This window comes from Trachypithecus francoisi, unplaced genomic scaffold (assembly GCF_009764315.1).
Source record: "Trachypithecus francoisi isolate TF-2019V2 unplaced genomic scaffold, Tfra_2.0 Lachesis_group2, whole genome shotgun sequence".
NCBI lineage: Eukaryota > Metazoa > Chordata > Mammalia > Primates > Cercopithecidae > Trachypithecus > Trachypithecus francoisi.
This window is the reverse complement of record NW_022681465.1, coordinates 176,648,785-176,662,419: the sequence shown is the minus strand read 5'-3', so window position 1 is coordinate 176,662,419 and position 13,635 is coordinate 176,648,785. Positions and strand designations below refer to the sequence as shown.

General features: G+C 33.5%; 1 protein-coding gene across 6 annotated transcripts in view; it reads left to right on the top strand.

The window, feature by feature from the left end:
• AP3S1 (adaptor related protein complex 3 subunit sigma 1) overlaps positions 1 to 11,953 on the top strand; it is a 72,161-nt gene extending 60,208 nt beyond the window's left edge. For 2 of the 6 annotated variants that reach the window (XM_033181494.1, XM_033181497.1), the window contains 2 exons: positions 465 to 572; positions 11,233 to 11,953. In XM_033181494.1, coding sequence (XP_033037385.1) covers positions 465 to 572; positions 11,233 to 11,361 — 237 coding nt within the window. In that variant the 3' untranslated portion in view covers positions 11,362 to 11,953. The other 4 variants (XM_033181499.1, XM_033181495.1, XM_033181500.1 and 1 more) reach the window with 4 other exon arrangements.
• Positions 11,954 to 13,635: the final 1,682 nt, after the last annotated feature.

The following is a 13,635-nucleotide window of genomic DNA, read 5'->3' as shown; positions in this document are numbered from 1 at the left end:
TACATAGCTTCATTAAGTACAATGAGTGTAAAATAACAACCTAATTATTGTTGGCTAAGAATCTGGCATAAAAGACCCTTATAAATCATATTTTAGTATTAAATTTGACATAATAATAATAAGAATGGTAGTTAATATTTGCTAGTCATTTACTTTGTTTTGAGTACTGCATTGGATTACCTTATTCCTTTCAACAGTCCTATGAAGCTAGTACTATTGTTTTTGTTTTATAGCCTATTAAGCTCATTAACTTAATGTTTTATAGCCTATTAACTTAAGGGGATTATATAACTGCCTAGGACTTCACAGTAGTGATGAAAGTGGATTATGAGCCCTTACTCCAAGTTGTTTTTACCGCTCATACATTTAATATAGACGAAGTGGTGTTTGAAACAAAAAGTGAATCATGAAACTTCTTTTTAGTCAATTTTCTTTATGGGTATATGTTCTTTTATTTCCTTTAGGTTCACAATATTCTTGCAGAAATGGTGATGGGGGGAATGGTATTGGAGACAAACATGAATGAGATTGTTACACAAATTGATGCACAAAATAAGCTGGAAAAATCTGAGGTAAGAATGGAAAATGCTGTAGTTAAGAAAGGTTCTAAGCATGATGACAGATTACGCATGATTTGTAGCTTTCACTGTTTGTCCTTCAGTATCACCCTTTAGGTTCAGCAGTTATGCTTATTCAGTTTTTTAAAAATTGAATATACACATATTAGTATGCTAAAGGTTCTGTGACTATTATCTACCAAACAGCTTTGTGTATTCTTCTTTAGCCACGGTCATAGCTGCCTTGGGTAATAAGCACATTTCCAAATCTTATTGCTTAAAAGAATTATCTGAATAATGGAATCTAATATCTGCTTTGTAAAACATCAGTCAGTAATTATCAAGGAAGTCTTGGAACTAATATTTTAAAGATATATAAATTTTGTGTTACAAAACTACTTCTGGAAAGGGCAAGGACAGGAAATGGAATTCTTATAAGGAAGTAAGTAATGTTTCAAGTTATAAATAAATGTCTAGCATGTTTGAGTTCACATTCAAAAAAGAAATTCAATACCTTAATCTTTTAATTCTAGATCTTTTCCTAAGATTTCACTGACAAGTTAGTTAAGTCACATATTTTAGACATTGGTACATATATATCCATGGTTTTTATTGCATTCTATAGGATTGGTTTGTTATACTTAGCTAACTTTCTGCTGTTACATTCAACCTTAGATTGGATAAATGAGGAACAACCAGCACTTTAGCATTGTATAAAACCCTACTTCAGGATTTTAGTGACTCTTCCCTCAAGCACTAGTCTGAATATCAGTAGCAGGTGCCGTAGCTGAGCCGCCTGGGTTCACATTATTTGGGTTGTTTATTACCCTAGCAGAGATTTAGAAAGATCAATAGTTTTATCACTTGAGGTCAGGAGTTCGAGACTGGCCTGGCCAACATGGTGAAACCCTGTCTCTACAAAAAAAAAATTAGCTGGGTATGTAGAGCGCACCTGTAATCCCAGCTGCTCGGGAGGCTGAGGCACAAGAATCACTTGAACCCCGGAAATGGAGGTTGCAGTGAGCCAAGATCACGTCACTGCACTCCTGGGCGACAGAGTGAAACTTCATCTCAAAAAAAAAAAAATCAATAATTTTTTGATATCTCATTCACCACCCAGCTGGTTTGAGGATACTCTTACATTTGGTATTTTCAGTCATAACTCAGATTGGAAAAAAAAACTTTATTTATAATTATTAGTGTTAAGCTCAGATGTTCTGTTGATTTAAAGTAAATATTACTATGAAAACATCAAGGTATTAAAAATACACTGGCATTAATTTACAACAGGTGAGTTCTGAAAAATTTATCTTGTTGACGTTTTAAAGGATCAGTTTAACTCAATTCTGTGCCCATTTTAATTGAAGAAAATGCAGAATGAAGAATAAATTTGAAATCTAGAAACAGTTGAAGCTTTCTTATAAAAACATTTTCCAATATTCTCTTTTAAATTTAAAATAGTCTTGCATTTTTATCTCAATTTCCCATTCCTGTTGGTTTCCCAAAGAATAAGTTTATAATGGTGATTTAGAGCTAAGATTCTCTTAAGTAACTATATATTTTGTTTGTCCTATAGCCAATTTCTAAAATATTGGCTTTTGAAAGTGGAAAACATAAATTAGGTTAATAGAGAAAATTTTGTTTTGGGACAAGGAAAAAGACTCATAATTTAATTTAGTATAACTGACTTGCAATATATTATTTAGTAAAGAAAAGATTACTGTAAACCCTGAGCTATTGCTTTTAAAGTTTTAAAAGAACTTAAAATATGTGTCATTTGTTAAACATTGCTTTGCAAAACTGTATGGTTATAGATTTTAAATGCCAAGGGACAAACAGTGATGCAGTCCTTTAATAACTGGTATAATGAATGAGTATCTAGTAATGTGTGAATTCTGTATAATCATCTATAAAAAATATGACCAGTTGTCTGGAATTTTCACCTTTCCAGGTACTTAACTCCTTTTCATTGGTGGTGGTCCTTCTTTTTCTTCTGCTACTTAACACAGTTATGCCTAGTGTTCCATTATTGGAATGCTAAGCTTGTGGGAGTTATTTGTATCCTACTGTTCAAGGTCATCCCCAAGGTCTGATTTTTCACAAAAAAAAGTTTGCAACCTCCAGCGTAAATGGGTTAATGTGCTATATTGACGAAAGCCATGAAGGACCTCTAATTATTGCATAATGGGTATTTGCTTTTTGATTGTTGAATAAAACTTCATTAATAAGGCAATTTTTCTTATCTATAAAGAGCAGTAAAATGTAATTTACATTTCAGTGGAAATAGTTATAAGAATACTGTAACTTAAAATCCATTCACAGAAATAATGCTATTTAAAATAGTTTAGAATACTGCTGATTACTTCTATTTTTCATTCCCTGATCATCTTGCATCATACATAATTGTTATCTGGTACCAAATTAGTTTCTCTTTTTTTTGTCTTTTACAAGAACGTATGTTTTAAGTTTGATTGGAGATAAACCACAAAATTATATATTTTCTATACATGTAATGTCTGGTAATATTTTAGTTATGAAATCGGATTTCAAATCAAAGTGAGGCCATTTAGTCCTGATCATCTTTTTAAAACAGCACTGAAAAGTATGATGACTAATTTTTCAGTAACTTTCATATATTTTAAGTATGTTTGAACGATGTCTAGCTTTATTCCAGAAACATTGAAATGTCAAAAGCTTTCATATGTTTCATGTCCATGTTACTTCAATTGGTTAAATTTACCAGAGATATTACTCTGCAGAATAATCCAAAATTACTTGAAAGCAAAGTATAAATTTTTACTAATCTTCTTACTAAATTTCAGTTAAAATTTTTTATATAAGCACAAACTTAAAGACTTGTTTGGCTGGGCACAGTGGCTCACACCTGTAATCCCAGCACTTTGGGAGGCCAAAGCAGGCAGATCACCTGAGGTCAGGAGTTTGAGACCAGCCTGGCAAACATGGTGAAACCCCGTCTCTACTAAAAATACAAAAAGAAAAAATTATCCGGGCATGGTGGTACTTGCCTGTAATCCCAGTTGCTCTGGAGCCTGAGACACAAGAATCGCCCGAATCTGGGAGGCGGAGGTTGCCGTCAGCCGAGATTGCACTGCTGCACTCCAGCCTGGGTGACAGAGTGAGACTCCATCCCAAAAGCAAACACAAAAAAAGGCTCGTTTAAAATCGAGAATGTCATGATTGATGAAAAGAACTGGTTATCAATATTTTACATCATTTAAGTAATATTTTAGGAACATCATTTATCTTTAAAAATCATTCTGGGTATAATTGAAACAGCTTTTTAAACATAACATGCATTTATCTAGGGGCCTTTGTCAGAAATCAAAGCTTTTATTATGTTGGTCTAAAGTTAGTACATTTCTGGTAATGGAAAAAAATGAATCAGTTTAATTCCCAATACCTAGACAGGTGGAGCAAAGCTCTCCCAGATGCTGAAAGAGAGAAGCAAAGATAGACTCTGAATGTATTTCCATCTCTTCTGTTTTGATAGAAAAATGGTTTACTGTAACATTGGAATATTGGGAGAGGAGGGTTTAAGCTGGGAGGTTGATGGGATTCGGGGGAAGTATAAGAGGCACTCAGGAACCTGCCTAAGAATGAAAGGACTCCCTGGGGGTGGAGGTAGAGGGGTGGGGTTGGGGAGATCTGTTAGCTTTTATGTATTTCATGTTATTCTTAAGATGGATAAATGGGTCTGAATTTAGTCACTACTTTTTGAAAGTCAGTCCTCTTTTTTTCTGAACATCCTGATCTTTCTAGCTCTTTCCATTCTTCTCTCTTACAGACCTTTATCTTTCAGTCTCCCAGACAGGACAGGTAGACAAGGTATTGCTGACTTTCAGAAATATGTGCTATAACAAAGGGAAAGCAAAATGATGTCAAAGGCAATTAATTATTTAGGCCAGACTCAAAAATTCTTTGTGTTAATGAACCCATATAGTCCCTGTAGCCTATTTTCCATTCTAGTTTCTCCTTGTAGTTTCTTCATCTTTTATTGGACTTAGTGTATTTTACTAGTATATCATTGATGTCATGTTTGTTCTGTTTTGTCTGCCTGCCTTGTAAAAGGAAAGTTTACATTTTTTTAAAACGTTGTCATCTAACTGACAAATTGCATTTGCAGAAATGACAATTTACTTTGTGTATAAAAACGTAAAATTTATTTTGAGCATCATATAGCAGAACCAATCTTAATTTAACTCTCACAGATTTGTTTTTTTTCCATCTCTAAATTAGGATTCTAACTTAAAATTGCCTGCTGGGTTTTGGAAGCTGTGAATTTAAAAACCAAAAGCTGAACCTTCAGAGTTTTGCATACAAAATGGGAAGCAGTGAAGGCTTAGAATAGTGACTGTTAAATAGTACTTTTTCCCTCAAATGGTTTTCAGTTCCAAAGTCTTAACAGAATTGCTTTTACAGTTTTGGCCCTCAGGTGCATATTAACAGTGGCCAACAGAAAATAAGATCAGAAACCTTATAAAACTTGACTGTATTTCAAACTTGAATGCTCGAAAAATGGAATTAAATATATTGACCAAAATACAATGGGTTTTCATTGTAGCAAACCTTCTGACATCCAAACATGTCATAATCAGAATCAGTAAAAATACATTAATGTTTTAGTATTGATTAAAAAACCCTGAATATTTTTGCAAAGCATATTGGCAAATATTGGAAATGTTTTTAATAGACCTCTAGTTTTTTTTTTTTTGTTTTTTTTTTTTTTTTTTGTTTTGTTTTTTTTTTTTTTTTGAGGCGGAGTCTCGCTCTGTCGCCCAGGCTGGAGTGCAGTGGCCGGTCTCAGCTCACTGCAAGCTCCGCCTCCCGGGTTCACGCCATTCTCCTGCCTCAGCCTCCCCAGTAGCTGGGACTACAGGCGCCTGCCATCTCGCCCGGCTAGTTTTTGTATTTTTAGTAGAGACGGGGTTTCACCGTGTTAGCCAGGATGGTCTCGATCTCCTGACCTCGTGATCCGCCCGTCTCGGCCTCCCAAAGTGCTGGGATTACAGGCTTGAGCCACCGCGCCCGGCCTCTAGACCTCTAGTTTTACAAAACTCATTTTTCTTCTGATATTTCCTGTATATTTTTTCACATCATAAATTAACTGTGTGAATTACTTTTTTAAAAGTTCCATGTATGTGGTGATGAGCAACTCTTTTGTGTAAAACTATGTAAGAAAAAGAAATGTTTATAAGGTCTCTGATTGAAAATTTCAAAATGAAAGTAATTTATTGAGTCCTATGGAGAAAAAAATACGTAAACTTATGAAGTTAGATTATGCACCTTACTAATTAGAAAAACACCGAGAATTGATGATTGTGGTGATATCACAAAGCATTGCCTTTTAGCCACTAAATTTTTACTTGCTCTCTGGATGTGTTTGAGAAGTAGCAACATACAGGTGGCTTTATAGTATCTTATTTTGAGATTGTGGGCTATATCACAAAACTGGGGTACCTTTTTTGGTCCCTCTATCCATGTTATTTTGTCCCTCATATAGAGAATACATAGTAGTCTCATTCTCACCAGTGGGCAAAATTATTGCCAGTTTCTGTGGTACAGTATATAATGTATGTTAAACTGCTATTTTCCAGCCAAGAACCACTAATCACCTGGGTCCATTAGCTTTCATTACTAGAACTGTTAATGGGCCTTTAAAAAAAAAAAAAAAAATCAAATTTCTGTTTTCAAAGAGTAGAGACTAAGAAAAGTGGCTCGGTATTTTAATACCAATGTTGGACGGTCAGCTCATCAGTTGGTTCTGCCTCTCTACCTTGACATACACATTTGTCTTGTACTTGTAAAAAATTATGGTGAGAACCCTTGAGGTCACATGTCATGGTCAAAACTAGTAATAATAAATCCATGAAAGTCATTAGTCTGCTCTCTTTTTTTCATGCAGGCAAATCCTATGTTTGATGTTAAAGCTATAATTGAAGATAATCCGTACAAAATGACTAATAATTTGGAAGGTTTTTTAAATTTTTGAACATTCTAATTTTGTTAAAACTGTAAAACACCATAGTTATTACTCACTAGAGAATTGTCATGAGCATATCTAAATGTTTATAATTGCAATATTAAAGCACTGCCATTAAAGCAAAGAACAAGCCTATTATATATCCCCAGATTAAAAGTTATTCTACCTCATGTTGAAAAATTTTTTAAACTGTTGACATTGTCTTTTTTGCTCAAAAACATGCTTTCAAAATCTGCCATTATTTTGTTAATGATTTGGAGTCTGAAACCATTTAATATTGTGTTTATTAATGTTGGTGTTCTTTCACTTTGCTGTTAGGTCAAAATTATGAATGTGCATATAGCAACTTCCAGCAGGAAGGGTGGGTAAAGGTTTTAATATGTACAAATTGTTCCAACTACCATCTTATTATGCTGTAGTTCAAACTTGAAAAAAAAAAAGACATTTTAAGATGGTAGGATGATATTTTATGAAATAAATAACAAGATTATTACTTTCCTTTTCCCCTCAAGAAAGTTGATTGTTTATTGCATGAAGAAAAGGGAGCTTTCAGGGTCTTTGAAATATATTTTAGTAATGCTGCTTTTTCAGTTTTGCTTGCACATATTTTGTTTATTTTTGGGTCTGGCAATTTAAAAACAAAATCAAAAACAAACCATATCCATCCATTACTATCTTTGTGATTCAAGTGCTTGAAATTTCCAAGAGTATGTCTGTATAAGTCTCTATCTGTTTGGCCTCATTTTGGTATATTTGCAGACTTCATTTTGTTTTCTTTCTCTTAATTATGTTAATTTATTTAATCTCATGGGAGAGAAAACATGATCATTCTTTTATATACTGTACTTCATTCTTTCATCCAGTTCATATTCTTAACTGCTTTGGATTCATATATTTGTTTTTATTGGTGTAGTCGCTGCAGTTTTACCTGCCATGGTGGTGCTCAAGTATAACATAGATGGAAACAAGTTATTTCTCTAGTAGAATTTCATTCTTTTTATTTCTGCTGTGTGTCAACTATATAATCTTAAATCTTTAAGAACTATGTTGTGCTGTCAGAAATATCTTACTTTTACGTTTAAAAATGTATTTACAGTAATCCCCTCTTATCTGTGTTGGATACATTCCAACACACCCAATGGATGCCTGAAACTGTAGATACTACTGAACCTCATACATGCTATGTTTTTTCCTATACATACATACATACGATAAAATTTAATTTTTAAAATAGGCACAGTAAGAGATTAACAACTAATAATAAAAGAGAACAGTTATAAGAGTATAATGTAATAAAAGTCATGTGAGGCCAGGTGCACTGGCTCACGCCTATAATACCAACACTTTAAGGGGCCAAGGCAGGAGATTTACTTGAGGCCAGGAGTTTGAGCCAGTCTGGGCAACACAGCGAGACCCCGTCTCTACAAAAAGATATGTATATATTTTACATTAGCTAGGCATGGGGGAACACACTTATAGTTCTAACTATTCAGGAGACAGGTGGGAAGATCACTTGAGCCCAGGAGTTCAAGGCTGCAGTGAGCCATGATTTGCATCACTCACTCCACCCTGGGTGACAGAGTCAGACCCTGTCTCTAAAAAAAAAAAAAAAAAAGTTATGTGAGTAAGTCCTCTCTCTATCACAATATTGTACTGTACACACCTATTTTCAGACCACAGTTAACCACGGGTAAATGAAACCATGGAAAGTGAAATTGCAGGTAAGCGGGGACTACTGTACTGCTAACAAGTCAGGTAAACTTAATTTCTGTAAGTTTTAGCATTGAAAAGTTAAGTGTTAGTAAAAGTTACTTTGTTGCTTTGAATGTATCTTACTAGAAAAAAAATCTTAACCAAGATGAAAATTACTTCATACCTCTGTGTCAGCAAACTGATCCCCTAATGGAAAATTACTTTATGTTTTAATAAAAATGTTTTCAGGCATCACTTTCATGAATGTCTGAAAATGAAATTTGTTTTATAGCCATTCTGGTGTTGACTGAGTGACATAAAGTCTTTTTTTGCCCTAAATTTTCATATATAAACATTGCTAGCTGGTTTAAACATCTACTTATTGATCGATTGTCATTATCATATTTTCTTCACATTTTATATTTTGCATAGTAATGATTTCTTTTTAAAATGTTAGTTTAATTAAAACTTAAAGTACATATTACAATTTTAAAATTTCCTACCATTTAAATTCATGGCATACTACACAAAAGTATTGAACATGCTTGAGAAATAATTTGATTCTCCTAATTCATTTGCGTGTTCTGAATAGTTCCCATCTTTTGCATGTCTATGGCTTGCTGCTTATGTTTAGAAGAATTGTAGTTTGTTGTACTTAGAAACTTCTTTTGATTTTACATATTAAGCACAAATATGCTATTTAAATCAATTGCTGTATTGACTTTATGTATTCTCGTTAGCAGCCAACAGTCGACACCATCTTTGGTCACAAAGATACAAGTCAGTCTAATGAAATTTAACAGGATGCGTTTTTTAATTTTTTTTAATTTTTTTTTTTTTTGCTTTAGCTGTTCATGGTACAGGATATTATGGAAAAGAGAGCTTCATGTACATTTAATACTGAAAAAATTATGTTTACTATTTATAAGTGTAAACCATAGTGTCCAGTAAAATACACAGATACACAGAATTTCTCTTGCAATAGTAAAATCCCTTAATAATTAATGCCTTTTTAAATATTTATGCTCAAATATTTTGTCAATATTTTTCTATAGTCAATTCATCATTTGTCTTCTTTATGGAAATTCCAAAGTGAAAACAGTGGCAAATTGGTCTTTTAACTAGAAAAATTACAAAATCCTCCTGTCTAAAAAATGATACTACCTCCAGGATGTCTGCAATTTTGTAAATTTTTCTTCCTTAGTAGTCAACATACTTCCTGGTAAAACAAAGCCAAAAGATGGGAAACCTCTTTGAATTCGATTCTTCTTTGATCCCAACCCACTCTCAGTTTTGGTAGCTAGACCTTTAACTTGGAATGGAGTCAAATGAAAGACCCTTTCGAATATGACACATGCTGCCTTAATTATTATTTAGTTGTATCTCCAACATCTTTGGGGGAGCAGGAAGGAAGGGGGATAACAAAAACTTCATTGCTTCAGGTAGGTATAAGTATAGAGGTCAATCACATTTTTAGTTGTACATCAAAAATAACTAACATCCATTAAATTATAAAAATTCTCCAGCCCTATTCAGTATTTAGTTGGGTATGGAGTTATTCATTTGTATGACCCTTATTGCCTGTGTAGAATATACTTATTATTAATACTATTCTACTAATTTTTCTATTATTTCCAATTCTGAATTGATAATCCATGGCTTTTATTTCATTGCTTAACAATGTTTGTATCCTTTATTTAGCAAATAGTTTACACTGGCCTATTTTGTATCAGTCAAGATTTTTCTCAGGTAACAGCTTTATTATTATTTTTATTTTAATTAACAAAGGTAGGATTACATAAGAAAAGAAAACTAAAATTATGAAAAGGGACCTTAAAGCTAGTGTTTCTAATTTGATGGACATTGCCTTATATAGAATCTAATCAAAGTGGAAGATTCGTTTTTGTTGTCTATTTTTGTACAAAATGATGCCACTGAACTCAGATGTCTTTGTTGACTTTGCTTTATTATATAGCCTGAATAAAAATTAATGAAATGTAATTGGTATATAAATTAAACCTTAAATATGAAGGCTGTTAATGTAGGTGAGAAAAATGATATATATAAATTTTTCTTTTATTTGTAAGCATATTTTCTTTTAAAATTATTTCACAAATTATAAATGTTCCTACTAATAGGAAAGCCAAGTATTATGCACTAATGGTACTTACTGGAAATTTTAGAATTCATTTATTTATATTTACTACCTCTTGCTTTTATGCTCTTCTTTCTCTAAATTTGTGAACTGTAAGCTGAATATATGTTGCTCAATCTATGCTATATGACAAAATATTTTTAATCATTATATTTTTACTAATGCATCAAAGGGTTGGAATGATCCTCTTCTTGTAGTTTCATCTTTAAGCAGAACTATATTCTTTGGATTGAGACTTTCCTTAAAAGCCTATTTTTTGAATGTTCTAGAACTTTCTTAGAAAAGTTTAAAAGAGCCCCCACAATTTAAAAAACTAATTTTATTGTTTTAAAATGTTTTAAGGGTTTATCCCTAAGAAAAGAAATTAAACAAGCACGATCTATTACTTACAATTTTTATTTCACAGCATATATTGACAATAAATGCCATTTTAAAAGCAAAAGAAAGTATATCATGATCGTTGCAAGAGATATTTAATAAGGAAACTAATGTAAATCATGCTTCATGCTATATGTCAGTTAAATCAAGATACAAGTGAAGATTTAGGTCTTATTGTGTGAATATTGTGTGGTAGTGCCCATTAATTTGTATTTAAATCTTTACATTGTTACCATTGCATGTGTTCACTGTATTTTTTAATGTGTCACTGTTTTCTCTTTATAGATTAGTATTTCAAAGTAACCATTCCATACCAATTCAAACTACCATCTGGTCCCTAAGCTTGTTATATGAAAATCTTTTATCATTGTCTTCCATTGTAAGTGTTTTATGATGAGCTACACCTGAGTTGTACATTTTCTTTTTCTTTTATTTGCTTCTGTATACAGGCTGGCTTAGCGGGAGCTCCAGCCCGTGCTGTATCAGCTGTAAAGAATATGAATCTTCCTGAGATCCCAAGAAATATTAACATTGGTGACATCAGTATAAAAGTGCCAAACCTGCCCTCTTTTAAATAAAAATGTAAAAAGGCCACTCCCAGGTAAAATCCAGGGGGAAGAGTCATCTAAGTTTACCATGCAGTTGTTTACCAAAAATAGAGGAGGAGAGTCTTAACTTTTGCTCTTGGATTTAAGTCAAGGTACTGTATAGAAGTTGTGTAAAATCAGTATGAAAGTTCAATGTTGCTTTTCTTGCTCAGTGATTTTAAAGAAATTGAGTAGTTCCTATGTGATTTTTTTTTTCTTTTCTAAACTGCATTCCTGTGCCCACCCACGGCATGCCTCTATGTATTAGCTACTACAGTGTTTTAAAAAGTATTTCAGATATTTCTTTAATTATGTACAACCTAAAATGTTGGTGTTTTGTATGGATCACAAGTGCAGCATTCCCCAATTCCTTCTGCTATTTGTCACACAATTGTTATTTAAAGAACCAAGTATGTATTGCATGAAAACATTATGACTTTTTTCTCTTAGTTTAAATAAACTCCAAGGTAACTGGACTTCTAAAGCACCTTTCTGTTTTTGCCTGATATCTACTTTAGCAATAATTTTTTTTACAACTCTCTGACTCAACAAAGTAAATAAAAGTATATTTTATCACTATTAAGCAGCTGTTAATGTCGATTTATTTTATACTTATGTTTTTAATATTCAGAAACTCAGTAAATTATTCTGAAAATTATTTCACAAACCAGGAGCAGTCTGTCTTATGCATATTGTGCAAGATGAGATCTGGAGTGGGAGGCGACAGTCTTTCTAAAATGTATATTGAGAAAATGTAAAATCTTTTTTATACAAATAGCTTTAAGCCTTGCCTCTTGTTCCTTCTTGCCCAGATGGTAAATAATTTCAGCAAATACCTAATTGATTTTGAATACAAAAACCCTTGGGGCTCTACTTGTCTGTTTCATCCTAAAGTAAAGTTAAACAAATGTTTTCTTAAGTCCTAACACTCACTTATTCTAGTTTCTCATAATTGGCCCACATTTTATTTGGTCTTCCATGAACTGTGAGTGAGGTTACTTTTCCAGTTAGACTAAAGTTTTCCTTACAGTTCTAGTTCTCCTTCCTCAAATGTTCTCTTTGAAACACTCCATAAACTTGTAGCATGTATGAATTTTACTCCAAGAACCCTAAGATATAAGAAAAGTTACTTTATTTTTTCTAAATAAAATTAATCTGTCTCTAAGCTCTCCAGCGTGTTACGATAACAGGAAATTTAATCTGTGATTATTGGGATTGCCATCAGCTCAGAAATATGCAAAAGTCCTAGAGAAAGGTTATGCAAAGTGGCACATTTCAGGAGATACCTGGTCTTTAGTCATTTGACAATGTTTATTAAGTGTTTACTGTGTGCCCCCAAGTCCCTGTCTTTATGGAGCAATATGCAGTAACACAGAGTGCCTAGCAGTACCTCCTCCCCTCACCACCACCCCACCCTTTTCCTTTTCTCTTTGTTTTGGGGGAAACAAATTATGGGAAGGTTAAGTGTTGGTTTGGTTAGGATATGCCAAAAGTAAGGAAACCTCTGGGCCATACTTTAACTTCAAAAAACAGTCAAACGTGTTTTATCTCCCATTATATTCTATCACATACAATGCCCCAACAACCAACCATCCTTCCTCCCCCTCCATTCTCTCATCTTCCCTCCCTCCCTCTTTTCTTTCCTGCAGCAAATACTTACTGAACATTAGCTATGTGCCAGGCATTGTTCTGGGCACTAGGATAGAGCAGGGAACAAACTAGATTCTGTTGGAACTTATATCCGTGTGGGGTGCAACAATAAATGTATGATATGTCAGGAGGTGATAAGTGCCATGGAGAAAAGTAAACCTGGGTAAAAGATAGGGAGTAGTAGGGTTGCGGGGTAGGAGTTGGGCTGTTGCTGTGATTTATAGAATGGGTAGGAGGAGGCATCTCCGATGAGGTAACATTTGAACAAAAACCTGAAGGAGGTAGGGAAGGCATCATGGGAACTTGTGGAGCAAGAGTAAATCCACTTAGCAAGTAACAGATGGCAGGGCCCAGAGGCAGGGGCATGCTTGGGATGTTTGAGAAACAGCAAGGAGCCAATAGCAAAATGGGCAAGAGGGAAAGTGAGCTTTTTAATGTTCCTGTTGTCCGTCTCTCATAATGTTTATTCATGGGCAATACACAATAAGGGATATTAGCTTTTAAACTTTTTGATACTTTGGAAAGTAACAAGGCAGAAACTTCTGGTTAAACATACATTGTTAAACACTTACTCACATTTGTACTCTTTCAAACCACACTAGACTGACAGTAAAG